Source organism: Tetrao urogallus (genome assembly GCF_951394365.1).
Source record: "Tetrao urogallus genome assembly, chromosome: Z".
Classification (NCBI taxonomy): domain Eukaryota; kingdom Metazoa; phylum Chordata; class Aves; order Galliformes; family Phasianidae; genus Tetrao; species Tetrao urogallus.
This window is the reverse complement of record NC_136816.1, coordinates 11905460-11927604: the sequence shown is the minus strand read 5'-3', so window position 1 is coordinate 11927604 and position 22145 is coordinate 11905460. Positions and strand designations below refer to the sequence as shown.

General features: G+C 41.3%; 1 protein-coding gene across 1 annotated transcript in view; it reads right to left on the bottom strand.

Annotated features, from left to right (window-relative positions):
- The window catches only part of RASGRF2 (Ras protein specific guanine nucleotide releasing factor 2), a gene marked incomplete at both ends in the record, with an annotated part of 117991 nt that extends 102824 nt beyond the window's left edge, over nt 1-15167 (bottom strand). Inside the window, one exon of the mRNA XM_079548525.1 lies at nt 14883-15167. Within this exon, the coding sequence (XP_079404651.1) occupies nt 14883-15167 (285 nt within the window). The remainder of the gene's footprint in view (nt 1-14882) is intronic.
- Between the last annotated feature and the right edge of the window lie 6978 nt (nt 15168-22145).

Genomic DNA, 22145 nt, shown 5'->3' with positions numbered 1-22145 from the left:
AGTACAATAAGCAGGAATCATTATGACCACATCTCAAACTCCCTGGCAGTAGCAGTTATGTAGGATACATTTTACATAGCGATTTTCACAAAGTACTTAGTAGGATTGCAAAATAAGCTATTTTAGGTGATGAGAGAAGTTTCAAAAATCTTATGTACTAGAAACCTAAATTAGGAAATTTCTAAACTTTTGGAGGTTACTTCAATGCTCTCAATATAAGAATATTCAATATTCAATAATACAAAGTGTATTAAATTCAATTTAATAATATACAGAGTAAGATTTTTAAAACACCTGAATTCATCTATTGTATGCTCCTGCTGCATAAATAACTTAAAGTGATTATGGCAAAAGTTTCCAAAAATGAAGCTGATGTTGCTTACATGGTACATCAGAACAATTAGTTCAGCTTAAAATTTTATAAGTACCTTGAATGGTATGTTTAAGGACGTTCTCAGAGCAATCTCTGTAACATTAAAAAAAAAAAAAAAAAGCATCTATGCATACTTCTACTTCTGTGCTGTGTATTTTGTTTCAGTGATCACAAGGACTTCTGCCATCTACTCTGTTTTATTATGCTAACAGATACCTGGATAAAATGGAAGTCCTATCTGGAATGTCAGCTGTATCTTGCCGTGTCTTCCCATGTCTGTGTATGGTAAACTAGGCAACAAGCTCAGAGACGCCTACTGTTATACAACTTTGGCTTCCACACATACAAGCGGCTTCTAATTTAGCTTTTCTGTACACCCAAACGGCTGTTATGGGTTTAAATGCACCAAGCCCACTACATCATCACTTGAAAGGAAGGGTATTCGGGTATTTTTGATGATACGCATAAGTTCTTCCCACCCAGGAATGGGATGAGCTCACATGTTATCCATCACAATTCTGACTTCAGACCAAAATTTGGTTAGTAAGGCTTTGACCGACACATGAATTTATTTATCTCAGAACAGTTTACAATACTATGCATATTATCAAATACTAGAGGAGACAGCTTAAGTAACAGATAACACCACCTACATAATAGAATTCTGCAGTTCCTGTCAAATAGCACTTCAAGCCAATGACAGATCCAAGATGCCTAATGCAGTTAACTGATAATGGAGAAGGGACAGGTCAGGAGACAGAAGAATTAGCAACAGTTTATTTGCTGGGAGAAAGGCAAATAAAATTTTTGTTTGACTGTTTTTATTCACAGCTATAAACATAAAAATTGGTGCTACGAAACAGTTTTTGTTCAACACAAACACAGTAATCATGTATGCCCACCCCTAGTGACAGGATGTGTTCTCAACTACTCACTTTTAATTCCTTACTTCGAAAAGTAGAAAAACACTCATGAAATTATGATGTTTCATAGTCTTTATTGCTACATTCTAACCCCCAAAAATAAGAGGGAATGGCAGAATCTCTAGACTATTATTTTCCATATTAATGCCTTAGCAGCTTTGTATTATTCTCAGGCGTATTATTCTCAGTTCACAAAAACCTAGAGGTGTTTGAAGCAGATCTGACATACTTCAGCATCCCAAATAGTAACTAAAAATTTGCATAAGCTGACATTCTCAAGACCTGAATAACTTGTATTAAAAGGCGCAGGTTGAATATGTACAACAAATGCAGATTGGATATTATTAGTGATAAAAATAAATAAAATAATCTGCCGTAGCTACATTAGTGTTTTGGGTTTTTTTTTTTTTGTTTTTTTTTTTTTGTTGTTTGTTTTGTTTTTTAATTCTTTTTTTCTTTTTTTCCAAGAGGGTAAGAGGGCAACCTGATTCTGATAAGTATCTGTAAACAAGTGAGTCAACTGCATTTGATTTTCTTCTTTGGAAGCTCCCCAGACTCTTTCCCAAATGTTTTCCATTAATTGTCTATATTTCCCATTGAACTCCACCCCAATCGTATCCTTCCTGACTGGGGTTACTTAAAAATAACTTCAAATAAAGAAAGATCATCAGAGGGGAGAAGAAAAAAAAAAAAAAAAAAAAAAAAAAAAAAGGAAATGGCAGCTAATCAAGCCTTATTAAAAGATACATGTTATTAGAGCAGATGAGGTATCTAGTCCCACTTGAAATGTTTAGAGAATTCACTTAGTTTAAATAACCCACTCCAGTGAAATTACTGCGGGTGTACACAATGTAAAGGAGAAACACTTGATTCTATGCTTTTGATGAAATAATTATCACTCATTCATTTTTATAAAAGTAAATACAGTAAGAATAAACCATCATAACGTTTAACTGCCTGGGGATGTTCTAGTTTTATCTATGGTGTAGTAGGTATTCCCCTATTTTACATTAAAAAAAAGAATAAACAAAAAAGCCACCGTTACAAACAGTACAGGTAAGTAAAGGACAAAGGGAAATTCAGGAAGAAAACGGGCAGTAATGGAGAGCAGCACAGTGACACAGACGAGGGTTGCTCTGAATGTAGTGCCTCCTATTTTATGATTTTGGCTCACAGTGACTGCGGCAGATGCTGGTGGTATGCAAGTAGAGGTGAATCTTCCCACCAGTCTTCTGTTACATGCTGCTGCTGTGTGACAGATGGCAGCAGAGGAACATCCTGACAGAATGGTATCTGGCACGGAAGTACATGTTGAGCAATGGTTTATCACTGAAGTCCTCCATGCAGAAAAAATGGCACCCACTGACATTCACTGACTCGTTTACAGTAACATTCATTGCTGAACATTTACAGAGACCACTGGCAGCTGTGAGCACAGTGAGGCAGTGGGTGGTGCATTTCAGCAGTAGCAACAGGTCACTTGCACAGGCGTAGATTGTTACAAGAGAAGCATGCAGGTTCTTCATCATTGCTGAAACTGCACTGCTGATGGTGGTGACTGTGTTGAAAAATACCATTTTGTAGGTGAGAATTTGCTCTATCAAATGGGGTCATTGTGTTCTTTGTATTGGTTGTAGATTCCATGGAATTAAATAGGAGGCATTACTTTCAGAGGGACTTACGTAGACCTGAGCCAGAAAATTAAAAGTAAGGAAATGTGATAATAGCATGACCAAGTAGCCAAGATATGAAATAAGAAAATAAGAGGCCGAATCATAATGCAGACTGTGGTCACCAGGGAGCCCAGTCATAGGGAAACATCCAACAAGCACTAGATAGGAGTGGTCAGCAGCCCTGCCCATGGCCAGGCGTTGGAACTGGATCATCATCTTTGAGGTCCCATCCAAACAAAGCCATTCTATGATTATATGAAAACAAGCTCCCAGAAAGACTATAAATACTACAGCTTTACTCAGTCTACACCTTCCAATTTACTCAGTCTACACCTTCCAATGTACTCTCACCAATGGTTATGCAGGTCTTGTATTGCAGGTTGTGCTACAGTATTTTCTTCCAAGCTTGTTTCATGCACGATGAGTAAATCAAATGAAATCCTTTTATTTCAGTAACATAAAGCACACCATTGTCAGAACAAAAGGATTTCATTGTTTACACTTCCCCACTGCCCCTGGAAACAACAGTAGAAAGTCAGAATTACTCAGCAAACTGAGTAATAAAATGTTCTTGCCCTGGAAGCTAGAGGAACTGGTGGGCAAAAAAGACATGATGCATTTGGAAACCATGAGTAACAAAATGCACAGTATCTTACTTTTGTTCATGCATTCCTTCCTGGTAGCACATTGAAGCATTTTCTCACTAAATGTGAATGAGAGGAATATAGAGACTACACAAACTCACAGCATTGCTCCATGCTGAACCCACAAAGCAACTTAGAGGCACTGCCTTAGTATTCATGGGGCAGAAATCTGACAAACAAGCAGCCTGAAGTTTAAACAAGGCAAAGTGTCTGCCAAAGGGAAAGACAAAAACAAAGGCATTAAAAAGATGTGTGTACAATATATTATGAGCCTAGTAAGGAGTTTCAATCATTACAAAAATCATACTTTTAGCAGAGAAGAGATATCCTGCTAGTGTAAGTACCATTAACAGATACTATGCTATAATTACATATAACTGATGTCCTTAATCATTAGCTATTACAGTTCCAGAAAAAGAAAGAGAGAAACTATACAATTTCAGTTAAGTGCATCAACAAGAGGTGGTACAATTCAGGTCAACAAGATCAACGAGAGCATTTCATCTGCAGTATAAATTGCTAAGGTGTATACCCAGCAGAGGGAAGTAAGGTCACTAATTAGAGCACAGCTAGCACAGCTGTATGTTTTGCAATTAAGTACTACACACACACACACACACCCTCACAACTAACTTTTGTGTTCTCCCATTAAACCACAGATAAATACCCTAAAATACTGCAAGGATAAACAAATATCCCCATGCAGATGGTGTTACCCATATGCTAACATATGGGAAGCACTATTAGGCCCGTTGTACTACAGAGGAAGTAGGGCAGTCAAGAAGCTGATTTAGCAGGAGGCCACGGACAGCAAGGGGCTCAGGATGCAAATGTACACAGAACACACTGACTCCAAAGAACTCCTTACTACCCAGCCTATCAGCACACATACAACATGAATGCATTTAGATGTCCTCAAAAAAAAAAAAAAATTAACTTGAGTAAAAAAAATTGAAGCAGTATTTGCAGAATGTCCATGAACTTTCAGAAAATCTATTTAAAATCAGAACAGGAAACACACTTGCATTTTCTGCCCTTCTATGGAAGGTAAATGCATTTATTTATTTCACATGGAACCACTTGGTGTTACTTAAAATTGTCAGTCTGAGTGGTTGCCTTTACTTGGTTCACTTGGATGGCACGCAGCCAACGTACTGCTGCTAAGCTACAAGAATGCAGTACAGCAGTAAGGGAGAATCGTTCTCTTTAAAGCATTTTAATATTAGTATAGGTTGCGAAGAATTTACTTTTCTGTAGGTCTGCAGCAATTTTCATACTGCTGCTGACAGCACTCTCTCAGGTCGCTGAACATTTTGGACTGTACAATACTGGACACAAGCTAAGTCGGCTTTCCCTCAGGCCACCAAGTAATGCACTTACGAAACTTCCATCTGCAGCAAGCAACACAAATCTGAATAGAATTAGACTACGACCTGCAAGCTCACACCCATCACAATAACAAACCCGCAGTAAAACAAATTGTCTCCATCTACCCAATCAAAACACTTCATCATCACGTTTATATGTGACTTTCATGCTTTAGATTTGTTTCTTAGGGAAGATGGTACTGAGGCTCATTAGTCTTTGGCATTAGATGACACAGCCAAGTAAACAGAGGTTAGAAGTGCCACATTTGAAGCAGATGTGCATTATTACCAGATTTAGTAGCTTTAGTACGAGATCTGCAAGGGTATTGGTTATAATCTTTTACTACACAATTTCATGTTTTGCTTTCTCTTAATTCTTGAATGTCTTCCGTACTTTATTGCAGACTAAGTAGAAATAGTTCAGAAACTGTTTACATGCTATCCTATGACCTTCCTCATTACATCATTCAGATGCTTTCTTAAAATAAACATTTATTTTCACAGCAGCATGAGGTAAGAAGGCAGCAGTGCTAAAATGGTCAATACAAGAATCACTCATTTCAGCAACAGCAACTCAGGTTTGATGCAGATCTGAGAAATGATCAGCTTTTTATGCCTAGAATGCACTTCTATTAGTTTTAATTATAAATTTCACACAGTACAGTTCTACCTTTGATTGCCAAGCTCCTGTTTGACATCAGGTAACCAAAATGAGGAATGATTAATAACCCCTTGTAAAATGCCTCAGGTATATGATTTTAACAAAATTTCACAGGGATTCTAGGCAAAAGATCCAGTTCCCACCAGGGTTTTCACCCTTTCTCTTCCTTATGAGGTCAAGCTCTTCTCGGTAGTGCATAATGGTAAGACAAGAGGCAGTGGCCTAGAACTTGAACATAGAAAGTTCCACACAAATGTGTGGAAGAACTTTAAGGTGAGGATGACAGAGCACTAGAACAAGTTGTCCAAAGAGGTTGTGGAGCCTCCTATGGAGATATTCAAGACCCCTCTGGGCATCGATCTGTTGACCTGTTGCAGGGTACCCGCTTTAGGATGAGGTTTGGTCTTGATGACCTCTTGAGGTCACTTCCCCCTGCAATTATGTGATTCTGTTATACAGTCTCACATCTCACATACTACTACTCTTTAGAGAAGGAGGGGTAAAATAGGAAAGACTGACAGAAAATTACCTTCTTTGGGACATAATCCCAATTTTTCTCTTACTGAGAAAGTAGTCCAAGGAAAGAAACATATCTGACGGAATATATCACATTATTACAGAGAAGAAAGGGTGACTACTAGGCTGCCCAAGAAGCCTCAGCTCCATTCCCTTTGGAATACTGGGTGCCGATCTTACATCTCTAATGCCTGTTCATACACTGTGAGAATACAACTCATAGGGCTTCACAGAAAAGGACAATACTTCACCTAAACATACACTAACAGAAAACAGCTACAGGAACAGAGTTGAACTGGGCTGACAATGTGAGAGCAGCAGCTGACAATTATCCCAGTCTGGGATAATCACTAGAAAGAGACAAGGCACATAACTCCCTCTCCAGTAGGTTTTATACTTGTATTGATATTCTTGGATTCTAGTGATAGTTCAGAAGGGGGATACAGTTTAATGCTTACAGCCTCTTCTAGTCCAGTCTGTTTAGCCAAGCATTTCTATCAAGGTATTTGCAGCTCCTGCTGTTCTGAATTTTAGATGCAGTGTGAAACTGATCAGCCAGAAGAAAAAAAAAAAAAAAAAAAAGAGAGATCTGTTAACAACCTGTGGCCCTGTTTGCACTCAAAACGCAACAGATTCCACTGCCCACTTATTACTGTAAGCATGCCGTGCTGGCTTGCAGCTTGAAGAAAAGAAAAAAAGAAGAAGAAAGCCTGGAATGAAAAATTCATCTGTATTTTCTATGACATCTCCCCTCCACTATTCCCAAGCTCGGCTTGTATTGCCTTTAATCAACATGTACTTCTTGTGTCAAGGAAGCTACAAACCAAAAGTTACAAAATTCCTGACAAATACCCTTGACAAATTACACAGATGAGACAGAGAACCAACCCAGGAATACTGTTCAACAGCCCTCGTTTGCCTGCTGTTCCTGGTCAAGCCCTAGAAATAGGCAAGAGGATTTATGCATCAAACGCAGTAGGAGTGTTACCATCTCAAATACTGACTTTCCCTTTATCTGCACACACAAACATCTGTGTGACTAGTGACAGTATTGCACTGCAGTCAGTGATGGATTCCTTCTCTTTTCTGTCAGTCTTTCTTTCTGCTAACGGAGTTTTGCAGATGGTCCACAACTTTGAACTTCCCCACAAAGGAAGCAGCATTTTTAATATTTCTCTAAAATTGCTCTTTGTGCCAAATGGAAGAGGATTCAATTAGCATTAAAAAAGATGGCAATTTTCTAGTCATACTTGAACATCCATGAATGCGTGAAGTTAAAATGAATTACCAAATTCTAGAGGAATTACAGAGATTCTGTCAAAATCACTAACCATGATTTCCACAATTCCAGAGAAGTATATAGAAGCTTTAACATGTGCTGAAACAGGAGAAACAATTTGTGTAAAGGAGAGAAAGAAAAGCAGAAGAAATACTGTCCCACTCAATCCTTCTGAACTTCCAACACGTGAGAATCCAGAACATAATAAAAATATTGACCAAAAAACAGCACCATTGTTGTACATCTTAGCACCAACACTGGAGATTTCAGAACTTTGTCTACACCCACAAGCACTAAGATCTCATGGTTGGGTAGGGAAAAGAAAAAAAATAAAAAGCCTGTTCTCCATGCCAGCAGCAGAACACATCATGTAACATGCCTGGAATACAGGTGCCTGCACGCCAGGCAACTAAATTGATATTACAGTAAGCTGCAACTCAGACAGTGTCAGTGGAGTCCATTCGGTTTAACCAATGCTGATGTCTTTTATGCTGGAGTGAATCATTCTCTAGTCCTCCATCAGCTCATATGGGCTGCCTAAAGCTACTCGAGCAGCATCCTACTCCATGTCAATTTAAATATATGGACATTTGCAGAGTGTTTATAATTTCTTTAAAGAATGCTAAATAAATGTAGAGTATTTAACAATAGCACCATAATGATCTGCAGACTTCAAGAGATTGCAGAGGATGCAGCTGTGCAATGGAAATCTTGCAGTGATTTAGGAACTTCACCCACACTGTCACACTACAGAATGATTAAAAGGCAGATAATTTCCATTAATCAGCCATCACACTGCAGCCAAAGATCCAGAGGCAAAGAATGTACAAAAGTTACTGTGCTGCAGCATTGTGAGAAGGGAGAACCACTAGAGAGAGACAGAAATTAATTCCAATTTTTTTTCAATAAATAAGGCATTGAAATTGAAGACACAATGCATATTTACAAAATAAGTAGTGGAACTGAATAAAGCTGTCTGCACTACAGAACAGTGGAAGTAAAGTCATTTACAATGATACCCCTGCATTCAGTCAGTAGTTTATAATCATTTCCTAATAAAACGCTCAGTTCTGAACTTGCGGAAAAGAATGAAGACACTGAAATGGCTAGATTGACTCAGGGAAGCCTCTGCTTTTACGTATACTGATTTTGTACTTCAAACAGAAATCCTTACAGGATTGGCAAGTCAAAAAGCGTTTGGAAGCTAAATTGTAAGCATATGTTCCCAGGCACCTAGTGCAGAGCCAGCGTGCTAAATAAAATCCCATCCTTCAATCAGCATTGGTAATGGCTGCCAGACAGAAAAGCTGAAAAGAGGTACTATGTGGAATCTCATTTTGTTTTAACTTTCTGAACAGAGCAATAACACTGTCTTCCTAAATTGTTATTGCAGACAAAAAGAAAGCAACAATGGTACTGTTTTCAGTTCAAACAAAATCTAACCTTACAGCACTCTATCACATCTATCAAACAGTACCTAAATTTGAACGTCACACCACCTTGTAAGCACTAAATGAGAAAGCTTAGAACATTCACACTGAAAAACAAGTTAGCGTTGGAGACACGGCATCAAATTTGCTTCAAAGCAGTGGATTTAGAGAAGTACACCAAAGCTAGCAGCAAAATCTGTTGCTAAGAGCAGCCAAAACCTGTGGATGGATGCTTTCAGACCTCATTATCTTCACCAGCCATATTAGGTCTACATTAACCATTTACTAATGTAGCATAGCAGTTCTTTTTGATGCAAATCTGCTTCACACTTATATATCGAGTTGTGGAGAATACTGCACCAGCTCTGCACTGACACCCAGAGCAGCCATCCTCCAAGTGAAGTCAAGATAAGGTGAAAAAGTGGGACACAATCCAGAGTGCCACTTTTAATGAGGGCAAAAGGTGCTGCAATCAGCTCTCCACACAACTAGTATGCACTACCAGCTGGGTAGGACATCACTGCTGGCAGGGATGCACTGTGGGTACACGTGCCAGGAATCACAAAATGATGCACTAGAACAAGACCTGTCCCTTCCTTCTCTGTACAAACTAGTTGGTAATGCAGACATATTGCAAGTGACAAAAACAAGACTGGTGATTGTAATACATGTGGCCAAAGTGAGAAATTCCAGCCGATTTTACCATACACACATTCTTAGAATGGAAAATCCTCAGCAAGGTGATCAAAAAAGCTCTGCTAATGATGACACTGCTATACATAATACATGAAAATACTGTAATAACGTTGTCAGATTACCACAGAAATAAGCGAAGACCTGCCTTGACCTCTTTTCAAGTAAGCAGTTAGAAACTGGTACGGCCAGCATGTGGCTGGGAAACAAGCTACGTTTTTACAGATGTGTGTGGATGATGATGAAAGAGAAAACAATGTATTTTATAATTAAAAGCTAAATGAAGTCAATTGAACATGGATGGAGCATAATTATCCACCAGATTAGGGACAGATTTGCTATTTTTTACACTCAGAATTTTTTGTTTGTTTCCCACACATTCCTAAAAATTCTTGAGGAATCAAGTGAAATGTGTGCAATTCTACTAACAGAAACACAGAGACAAAATGAGAGGAAAAAAAGTATCAGCATTCACCATCAAGAAGAATGAAATTCATGTTAAATTGACATGAAACAATTCACATTTTTAAAATAAGTTATACTGCTGTACCTGCATCAGCTTCAGGCATTTTGTACAGCCTTTGTGCGATGGTGAAGCCTGCAAAGGTAGAACAAATTCTGGCACTGTAAGAACCTACGCAACATTTTATGGTCATGATGATCCGGGATGAAGTTCTAATTTTATGTGCTTCCAGTCTTTCACTTGTTGGTATCTCACCTGTTGGCTACAGGGAAATCCCAGCATTCCCTGTAACAAGGCTTTGCCAAACGATGTTTGCCATTTGGGATCATACTTTTGCAATACTTCAACTAAGGAGCATGCTTTTCCATCATAACATCAGAATGTTACAGTACCTCACAGAGAGTCATCAAGGATGTCATGTTGTGATTTCCCTTCAACACTACTTTGAACCCACTGATTTTGGTATTGCTGCCACACTTCCAATGTTCTTAACACTGTCTTTCTGAGTGTGACCAACATTTATAGACAGAAAACAACGGATCATTGTCATCTTCTGGATCAAAGTCACCTAACATAGAGTAAGGTAGCCAAAACTTAATATTAAACTACGGAAGGACACCTGTATTCTACAAATTACATCTGTGTGGATTTAGCTAACTTTTAAATAGGAAGGCATCTCAAAAATAACCTCATCCTACCTATAACTCATTTCTCAGAGATATTCCCCACATAGGGACATTCCCCATATTTGCACAGTCATAAGCTACCTTTTTTTTTTTTTTTTTTTTTAAAAAAATACTGCAGAAACATATCATTCCAAGGGTTAGAATTAAATACTTAAAAATGCCTACACTTTGGCAATATGCCATAGTAAGTATGGCCATGGCATTTATTTTCTGTTCTTTTTATTCTCAAAATACACTCATTACCAAGCTAGCAAAAATCCTAAACATGTATCATGTAGCAAAGTTCAATCAATTTAGAGATCAGAATAACTAAACTGTTCTATTTATTTACTGTCTGTTGCCCTAGGCCAGAAAGTACGCTGCAAATCCAATTCATAATTCTCCATGAAGAGCCAGAGGCAACCAGTCCAAGACAGTGTTAAGCGTTAAGCAGGAGGCCATGCCAGCAGCTCATTTCTTGGTTACTGTTTAACCGTATGTGAAGGTGATTTTTGCACTTATGTTCACAAAACCATACTGTCTTACAGTGGTCCAGAAATGACAAGGAAAGGAATAGAATTTATCTGGAAAAGTAATTAAGAGCCAGTTAGAACAAAACTGTCTTTGTGCAAGAGCCATTCAGAGAGTCTTTTATAAGAAAGTCTTATTAACACTATTGGGATTAGCATTTTCACATCTTAAATCTTTCCCACTGGCCACTTTTTTGAAGGTAGTCCACCAGAACAAAACAAAAAATAAATAAATAAATAACAACCCACAGCCAACCCAAAAGAAAACAAAACAAAAACACCCTTTACTATGGAAGAATGTTTTTATTCAAAGCTACACCTCTGTTAATACTCTGTGTTATCTATTACAGAACCTCTTCCACCTGAACTACCAGACAGTGAGAAAGCAAATTCATCTATTCTCTTTGAAATTCTGTAAGAAATGTCTAAAACTTGGGCATCTACGCTGGACCTGTCCACTGGAACTTCCAAAGAAGCTATGTGCCTGCACACAAGCAGTACAATTTACGGACAGTACTACAGCTGAACCTAGTAACCTGTCTTGTCAAGAAGACAAGACCTTACAGATGCCTGAGGAGTAAGGTAACGGACACAGGATGCTGAGTGACGGAGGAATTTTCCTGGCCTATTAAAAGTTAGGAGATGAGCTTTTAAGTTATTGTATCTTCAGATAAAATAATCTTTAAGCATTGTTGCCAGATTTTATGTATGCTGTATTCGCAGAGAGGTGCAGTAAAAGCTGCTAATGGCATATGCCTTCATTAACTCCAGGAACATATAGAAAACAGTGAGGTTTCAAAAACTGAAAAAAATCACAGTGTCCTTTATAAAATAAATACGCAGCTACAGCAAGCAGCAAAAATTCAAATAATTGGATTCTGTTAATCTGTGGGGACATGGACTAAATGCTTCATTTAATTTTGCTAAGTGGGAGGAAGATTAAGCAAGATACAAACAATAGTCTCTGCTCAAATCATAGAAATTCACAAACTTAAGCACACTAGGACAGTTATTAATTACCAGGTTGGGATATTTTGATGTATTCAGACTAGAGCTACAAAACAAACTAATAAACAGTTACCCTCCTAGAGAAGACAAAAATATTTATGTTCCAGTACACACATTCCCAATAGTCTTTAAAAAAAAAGAAGTGAACTGCTAGATAGCAAGCACTGTTCTCTTATGAAATACTGGAAAAAGCTTACTTTAAGGATTTTAACTTCCAAAAGAGGCAAGCCACACACTGATACAAACCCAATCTCTGTCTAGAATCTCTGACAGAAAAGCTGAAACTCATTCTCATCATCTCTGTCACTGTCACAGAGAAGCAGCTGTTGGGACCTGCACTTGTTTGCTCTCTGTGGTTCCTGCGGGGGAAAAGCATTTTAACTCACATCAGAATTTAAGCTTTTCAAATGTAGTATTTCTGTGTCATAATTCACTGTTTTGAAACAACACTCGTTCCACACTGCTCTCAGTTTCAATGTGTTCTTCCCTGAAATAATTTTGAAGTGAAATCAGAGTGGATAGCAACAACTGCTTAGCATTTGCAAAATCGCTCCTAAAACTTGAGGGAGATCAAAACACTATTTTTAAATTGAAGCTTTCCCTGAAAATCACGAGTATCTACAGCACACTTGGTTCAGTGCCATACTCACAGAATATCAACTGATTCATGCACTGTGCAACTTTTTAATATTGAGAAATGTACTGTACTTTCAAAACGAGCATCCTGAAGGATTCTGAAGCAAAAAGTATACTAATATCTTTAAGCAAAAGAGAAAAAAAGCTCATAGTCCTTGAAATTTTTAAAGGTCTGATTATTTTCAGTTACCTAAAAAAATCTTATTGGCATCTTTTGCAAAACAGCATGACTGTTCCTTAATACTTTATGTTCCTTCATGATGGACAGTTGGGAGAACTAACAGCACCAGCATGGCTCAATGTGAAATAATTAAGCTGCTGTGCCTGCTAGGAGCCAGATATCCAAGCCTAAATGCATCTGCTGCCTAAAATACAGGCTCCCGGATACCAAAGCACAATGCCAGCACTCTCTCCACTCAACTCCAAACACTTCTCAGCAGTTTTGGTCTGACACATGAATTGCTAAATGATATTAAAGACAAAAGCATATCAAACTAAAACGAATGGGAAAACTAAGGAAAATACATCTTTCTGCATACATTTTCCACAGTCTCTGGCTACATAACAAAGAAAATGCATTGTAGCTCCAAATGTTAATTCAAAGAATGTTGATGAAACTCTTGTGTAATTAATTGTTCTTTCTCTGTGTAATACCTCTGCACAAATCACTCTGGTGTCTAAACTATCCCAGCAATTAAAACTCTGAGAGCTTTTTTTTTCTTCTGTCCCTTAGTAAAGATTGATCTGATTTGTGAAAAGATGAGGTCCAACTTTTGGATTTTTTTTTTTTTCATTCCATTATTACATTTGTGAGGTTAAATTAAAGCAAAATTAAATAGAGGCACTATTCTTACACTGCCAGCAGTTAAAACGTGTAACACAGAGTTTTCATTAGCATCTGATTAAAATAAATTTGTCTTCCTCTGTTACCAAATGGAAGGCTCACATCTTATTACTGTATGCCTGGAAGAAGATAAGCACAGGTTTTAAGTAAAAAGCAGCAAAAAACATTTCAAATACTTCTTCATTCTTTTTGTTCTTGATTACTTTTGCCCACACTGGGAGCACACCTTAGCAAACACTGGAGTCTACACCAACACACAGACAAGGGTGTGTTTTAAAGAGTTAATGTCTGGAAGAGCTGCAACAGTCAAGAGCTTTATTCTATGAAACTCATGTGAAAGATGAACGGGAGAAGGGTTTTTTCTGACGGTCTGCCTTGCAAATTCAGACTAAGATCTCAAGAAAAAAACTAGACGGTGCTCTTCTGTCTTGTAGCAGTGATCCATTAGTCTATCACATATTTTAGGCAGCATTTTCAGAAACATAACTGATGTTTGACAGAAAGCAAAATGCAGCATTCTGTCCAGAAATTAGTCTGTCTCTGCACTGCTAAACTGCTAACTACAGACAGCTCCGACACCCATCGCCGCCAAAGCACAACATGGGGCTCCACACGAACAGAGGCGGGAAGGCGTTGTTTTCACACAGTCCCCAGTCAAGCCACAGTTTCACAACGCTACCAATAACCTAGCGGAGGTAAAGCAGACAGGGCAGCGGGCAGTTCGGACTGAGCCGGGGGACCCTCAGGACTTGGCGATCAGTGCTTATGGAAGCGCACCTGGCAGCATCGTGTGACCGGCGGACGCAGCGCGGCTAAAGCACCTCAGCGCACAACGCACGCTGCGTGTCACCGCAAGCCGCCGAAGCGCACAGCTCTCGTTCCGAGAGGACAGCGCTCAGGACAGCGCGGGCTGCGCGCGGCCGACACGGCCGCAGGGCGGGCGGGACACGGCGGAGGACGGCCGGCGGGAAGCGCCCGCTGCGGTCCCGCAGCTCGACAGCCCGTCCGACACCTGTTGGGCTCCGCGGGGCGCGCCAGGTGCGGCTCCCGCGGATTTCGACGAAGAGAACGCGTCGGAAGTGGGGCGGCAGGTGAGGCGGGAGGAGGCGAGCCGCTCCGCGCGCCCTTCCCTCGCGGTTACGCAACGCCCCGCCCGCCCCCATCCCGCCGCCGGTACCTGCTTGTCCAGCACCGCGTCCTTCGCGCTGCCGGCGGCCGCGCCCTTGGGTGCTGGCGTCCGCTCGCAGCTGCAGCCCTCCAGCATGTAGATGCCGGCGGGCCGGGCGCTCTGCTCGCTCTCGAAGTAGAAGAGGACGTTCTGGTAAAGGGCGAACCACTTCTCGTGCCAGCGGTTGGCCTCGGCCGCCCTCTTGCTCAGGTAGCCGCGCTTGGTGCCCTCCTTGCGGGCCAGCAGCGCCAGGTACAGGGCGTGCCCCTCGTTATACCGCACGCTCTTCTGCATGGTGCCCGGCAGCGCCTCGCCGCTCACAGCCCGCCTGACATCGGACACCCTTCGCGGGCGCCCAGCGCGCCGGCACCGGCTGCGCCGGGCAGCCCCGGCCCCCGCCCCGCCCGCCTTCGTGCGCGCCGCCTCCCCGAAGTTGGGGCCCGGCCGGAGCGAGCGAGGGAGCGAGCGGGCGGGCGGGCGGGCAGCGGCGGCAGCAGCAGCAGCAGCAGGTGCTGCTGCTGCTGCTGCCCCTCAAGCGGCGTCACGTGGCGGAGATCAGCCGCAAAGCCGCTTTACAGCCCAGCGATTTAAAGAGCAAAGTCGCCGCCGCAGCGCATGGTCCCTCCCTCCGCGCCTCGCGGGGCCGCCCCCCTCCCGCCCGCAGGGATCGGCGCGGGGGCGGCGGGCAGTGGGGGGCGGCAGCGAGCGCTCGGGACGGAGCGGGACAGGAAGGGAAGGGACGGGATGGCGCTTCGCTCGCTGTCGCGCCCAGCCTTCCTACTTCTCTCTGAGAAAAATCTTCGAAGGCGCCGGGTCGCAGCGCGCGGGGTCGGTAACTCGGTTCCGCGAGCTGCGCGGCGAATAAAAGCGCAAAAACCCGCCACTTTTAACCCGGTTTTCGGCAGTCCCCCGCTGCCAAGAGGGGACGTTGCCCCCGCCCGGTAAGTGCTACCGCAGCTCGGGGGGCTGCGCTCTGCTGGGAGCTGTGCGGAGCTCGGCACAGCCACAGCCGGGCGGAAGGACGGGGGCGGGCAGACCCCCTCGTAAGGGATAAGGTGTGGAAAAGGCGCTGCTACCAGCAGTTCTTTTACGTAAAACATAGGCAGCGTGGAAATTGCTGCTCGCTTAAGGACCCCGGTGTTATTTAAGCTTTTCTGGCTCCTTCACCTTTGAATCTTTTTCAGTTAAAACGTATTTGTGTCTTTTTTGCTTTGGAGAGAACTTACAAAAGAACACCGGACCTCTTGCTGTCCATCTGAACAACACCTGGAAGTTGCAGTAAACGATGTGCTTTACATGCGGGTTGTGAAATACTCTCGCAGCAGTGCTGATTCTGTGTGTGGCTGATAAACACACAGCCCCATGCGGAGCACACTCTCGGACACACAACTTTATGTAAGGAGAAGCAAGCATACAGAAGTTCTGCTGAAACTGGCTATCTTCAGATTAGGGTTCAGATGGTGAGCTCAATACAGTGCCCAGGGGAGTCCAGCTTTTGGACAGGAACTGAAGAAACATCGTGTGGATGACTTGCATGTATGACATGATCCATAGTCAGGCGTGTTGATGACCGGGTTCTTACTTGGATCTTACTTCTGCGTCTTTGGTTCAGCATCACTCAGCCCTGTGCTGTCAACTCAGTGTGTGAAACATCATGAGATGCTGCATTTCTTGGTAGAAGCAAATGTCAAGGCAGAAAAATTAAGGGAAAGATGTAGGGTGCAGTTTTCAAATACTTGAGACTGCATGAATAAATAGGTTTTTTTCCAAAAGAAACACATCCATGTCGTAACCAAAAGCTATAGTACAAACCTGTATTTGCCAAAATAAGATTTCAAGTTTTGCCTCAATTTGGCTCATTTATACATTAATGTGCTGTTTGCATAAATCAGAAATAGTTATGTCTGTTCTACCATACCAGCTTCAACATACGTTAAAAAATGATGACAGTTATTTCAACTACAAAATGAAGAAAGAGGATTTAACTTCACTGCATTTTCTTCTAGACAAGCAGGCATTTTTCTTACACTGAGAATGCCGGTGTGTCATTGCATAGCAATCCACAGGAATTACAAGGCATCTAATGTTCCTGTTCACTGAAGTAAACGTTGATTGTGCAACCATCAGTTTGCTGTGAACTTTTCTACTTTATTTTGCAGATTATGGCATAGTTATATCAGGGATAAGTTCTTCATCACTTGGTTGTTTTTATAAAACACAACCCGGGTTTTCCAATTTTAAATGTTTACCGTATAATATTCAATACATCTAAAGGCTATTTTTCTTCTAACTTCATTGCCAGCAATGAAGAAGTATTTTTTACAGAAAGCAATGCTGAACTGTATGTATGTGGAATACGATCAAGCTGTTTATGTAGACATGGATGTAAGGGAATCTGTTGATGTAATTGGTATCATGAGGTTCTGAAGGACACACACACAAGCACGCTGTTTCACCTTATTTTCATTGCTTCTTCCTTAAATAACTCTTCTTTTGTGTATTTTCATTCCGGAGGATAATTTATAAAACCATATCCCTGAGTATGGCAGTATTATGCACCCTAAGGAACTTTCCGTAAAACTGGTGGCTGGCTGGAAAGTTAAACCAGCTGAGACTGGTTGAATTATTCTAGCCTGTATTGTCTTGAAATTTTCCTTGGGAGGTAATTCATTGCAAGTTGTTTAACACTAACATAAATAGCAAAATACATACCAATGCATATGATGGTGCGAGTGCTGATGTTGTTGTGGGACCAAAAGCTTGTGAGGGCAAGTCAATGAGTTGTCACACTTCTGATTGACAGGTGTCAGGAAAGTCTGTTTCATAATGCATGTAAACAGCTTCAGTTCTGAAAAACTCTGGTAAAAATAATGGTAATATAATGGTAATAAAAATTGCTTAAAGCAGTGGAAAAGTGTTGTTCTGCTGTCATTTTTGTGTCTGGTTTTGTCTGGTTTTGCTGTATGTTTTTGTACATTTACAGTGCTTTCTCTTCATTTGTCACTAGGTTGTGATAGTAAGTCATTATTTACCTTCATGTGTCAAGGTAACATATCAAATACAAAATAGTTTTGTAAAGCTGTTGAACAATGACTACAGTATCTTAAGGGGAAGAAATTACATTTCACTAAGAATGCACATGTGTATCTCTTACTACACTCTGAAAGGCAGAACTGACCCAGTATCTTCATAATTATACTCATGTTTTACTGACATCCTGGTTTACTCTTTAAGGCACAGAACAGGATTTGTCCATTTAAAAGGTGCTTAACACATTTGTCTACAAATTAGAGAGTATAATAACACGGTTTAAGAGAACACATTTTCAGCTACAAAACACTGTTTTTCACCAGTCACCAGTCAGCACTTTAAGCATAATAGCAATTACACCGTAGCTCTACGCAAAGCATGAGTAGTGCCTCTGATGCCTCTTGTTCATCCTTCCAAGAAAGAACATTTGCAATCACTTTTAGAACAAAAAAAGCATCGATGTTCTGTGTGCAGCAGAAACATCTAGTTACAACACAAGTAAGGGCTACCTAGCACCTTTGTATCTCTGCACACAGAGATTCACCTGGATTCAAAGCTCTGGGAAAAGGATATCTGCTACTGTATTGAAGGGTAACAAAGTGACTCCTCCTTTCAGTGGCAGATCACAGCAGAAGGCAGGTATCTGCAAATCACTTTGCTGTTATGCTGTTGAGGATATAAACGTAGTAGTCTAATCCTGAGCTTCTTTGTGCTCAGTGCTATGGAAAAGCTTTATATACTGCCTATTCTGATAGGCACAACAAACTTATTTGTTGGTGAGATTCTGGGAGAGTGACAGTGAAAGGGAATTTTAAAGGACCTTTTGAAATAAGTAATATCGTGTGTCTAGAGAAGCCACTGGGGAGCACTGTGGTCAGAAACAGCATGGAAAAAAAGTGATAGGACTACCAAAGAAAGAAAATTGCAGAAGCTGTCTTACAGTTACAAAAAAAAAAAGAAGAAAAAGAAAAAAGAAAAGCTGGAATCAAGGGACTCAATTAAATTGAAAAATAATATAGCCATACTTAGGCAGGAGGCAGAAGAAAGTGGGAAGTGGAGGAATTCTGCCTGTTTGGCAGGCTGATTATAATGAGTGCACTGCAGATGAAGTGCAGAGGAAGCCAGAAGCCAGCATTAAGCAAGGATGAAAATGGCTGGGGAATTGGAGAAGACAGTATTAGGAGCACAACAGGGAAAAGCAGGGGAAGAAACTAGTGGGAAGTGCTGGTGGAGATAGAGTCACAGAGAAGACAGGAGTGACAGAGCTAGCTGTGGCTAGTGGTTACATTGGAAAAACATGGAAAAGGTGGTCATTGAAGAAATAGAATTCAACAGCAGAGACCATGGGGTTGTGCTAGGCAGTGAGAGGAAAACAGACAGGTACACTGCGGAGTGGACTGAGGGGGCTGATGGGCAGTAGCATGGAAGAGAAGAATCAGGTAGCGTAAGTCCAATACAGAAAATAAAGTGATGAAGTGACAGGAGGAGATCAAAGTTAATGCTGACAACGAAAGTAGCATTGACAACGTGGAAATGCTAGTAGTCCGAGTCACTGTTAAGATGCTATAGGAAGGAAAGACACCATTTTGCTCTTCAAGCCTTTGTTTCAAAAGGCTTCTTTCAAGTTTCAGAAGGCTTGTTTCAAGTTTTTTTGTTTCAAAAACAGCAAAGATTCATGGCTTCACCAAAGGAAAGTTGTGCTTGACCAATCTGGTGGCCTTCTGTGGTGGAGTGCTAGCATACTGGACAAAGGAAAGGCAACTGATGTCATCTACCCGGACTTCTGCAAGGCCTTTGATGTGGCTCCCACCACATCCTTACCTCTAAACCGGAGATATATGGATTTGAAGGTTAGACTATTGGGTGGATAATTAATTGGTTGGAAGGTCCCAGCCAGAGGGTTGTGATCAACGGCACTATGTCCAGTAACAAGCAGTGTCCTCCAAGGGTCTGTCTTGAGTCCAGTACTTTTTAACATTATTATCAATGACATAGATGATGGGATTGAGTGCACCCTTAGCAAGTTTCCTGATGATGCCAAGCTGAGCAGTTGATGCAGTGGAAGGAAGGGATGCCATCCAGAGGGACCTTGCTAAACTCAGAAGGTGGGCCCTTGTTAACCTAATGAAGTTCAACAAAGCAAGGTTTTGCACTTGGGTCGAAGTAGTCCCATATATGTATACAGACTGGGAGATGAACTTCTTGAGAATATCTCTGCTGAGAAGGACTTAGGAGTCCTGGCTGATGAAAAATTTAACATGAGCCTGCAGTGTGAGCTTGCAGCCTGAAAGGCCAATGGGTTCCATCAGAAGAGGGGTGACCAGCAGGGACAGGGAGGTGATTGTCCCCCTCTCCTCTGTCCTTGTGAGGTCCCATCTGGTGTACAGCCTCCCAGCCTTCTCTCCTGTGAAGATAGTCTGAAGGAACTGGGCTTGTTCAACTTGGAAAAGAGAAGACTGTGGGGAGACCTCATTGCAACCTTCTAATATTTAAAAGGAGCTTATAAACATGAGGGAAAACAACCTTTTACACAGTTAGATAGTGATAGGACAAGGGGGAATGATTTTAAACTAAAGGAAGAAAGATTTAGGTTGGGAGGTTTTCTACTGAGAGGGTGGTGAGATGCTGGAACAGGCTGCCCAAAGACGTTGTGGATGCCCCATTCTTGAAGGTGTGTAAGGCCAGGTTGGATAGGGCCTTGGGCAATCTGATCTAGTATTTGATGTAGTGATTAGCAATCCTGCCTGCGACAGAGGGTTTGGAAGTCAATGATCCTTGAGGTCCCTTCCAACCCAAGCCATTCTATGATTCTATGATTCACGAGTTGGAATTTAAATTGAAGAGCCAGAATTCAGCTTGTTGACCAGAGGTTTAGGGATACACAAACACAAAATCATAGAATGAATCATAAAGTGAATCGTAAAATGATTAAGGTTGGAAAAGACCTCTACAATCACCTAGTCCAACTATCTACATACCACCAGTGTTGCCCATTCAACCATGTTTGAAATTACCACATCTCCACATTTCCTGAGCACCTCCAGGGAGGATGACTGCACAGGGCAGTCTTTGCCTGGGCAGCCTGTTTCAGTGCCTCACCACTCTTTTGGAGAAGAAGCCATTGCTCGTATCCATCCAGAAGTTGTACCTTGTCCAAGTTACATGAGGAACTAGGAAAGTCAGATTTTGCAGCTAGAAATTGATCTCTGCTATAGGCTATAATACGTCTTTTCATTTTATGATGGAATCACTGAATCAGAGAATATCCCAAGTTGGAATGGACCCAACCAAGTTGGAATGGTCTGGGTTGGAGGGACCTTAAAGCTCCTTCATTTCCACCTTCAAGCCCCATTCATTTCCACCCCCCCTCTCCCACCCCTCACCCGCTGTGGGCTGGTTGCCCCCCACCAGATGAGGTTACCCAGGGCCCCATCCAACCCAGCCCTGGGCACCTGCAAGGGACATCCACAGCACTTCTGCGCAGCTGTGCCAGGGCCTCACCACCCTCTGAATAAAGAATTTCCACTTAACATCTTACCTAAATATCCACTCTTTCAGTTTTAACCCATACTTGAGTGTTTTCCACAATTCAGCAATTAAAAATTGCTGAAGTACCTTACGTAGTACAAAAACAACAGACAGAATTGAGATTTACGATACAAAGTGTAGCAAAAATACTATTACAAAACTTTCTTCGCATTGTTAAAATTTACATCACAAAGCACTTACTTTTGGAAGAGCTGAGCCCTGATTTCTAAAGTTAGTAGTGGTCACTCCCCTTTTCTCTGTTCCGTGGGCTGTGTAATGAGAATTTCACAGACCTTGTGATCAGTATCTATAAGAAGAGCATTGTCCTGTTGCTCACAGACGGCCAAAATATGAAATTGTCTCAACATTCTTGGGAGATGGCTTAAATACGTTTTTTAGATGTTCCAAAGACATTGGCATGTCATAATGGAGATTTCATAATGTTCTCCAAATGTGAGTCAGGACTGAGTCTGACAGCAGAACTCCTGCAAGTAGAGGGTTCAACTGACACCAGGCTGTGATTACTCCAAGTTTCAAAAAGCCGCTGGTAATTGGGAACACTACTTTAAAATTAAAAAGACGTATTAGGAATAAATTTCCATCTTTCCTTATTCAGTGTTAGCTGAGTATGAATGCAAATCATTTTTTGCTTTATCCTCTCTTCTCTGTTTTGGCATAAAAATAGGAAAATTGTGTAAAATACTACAGAGTTCT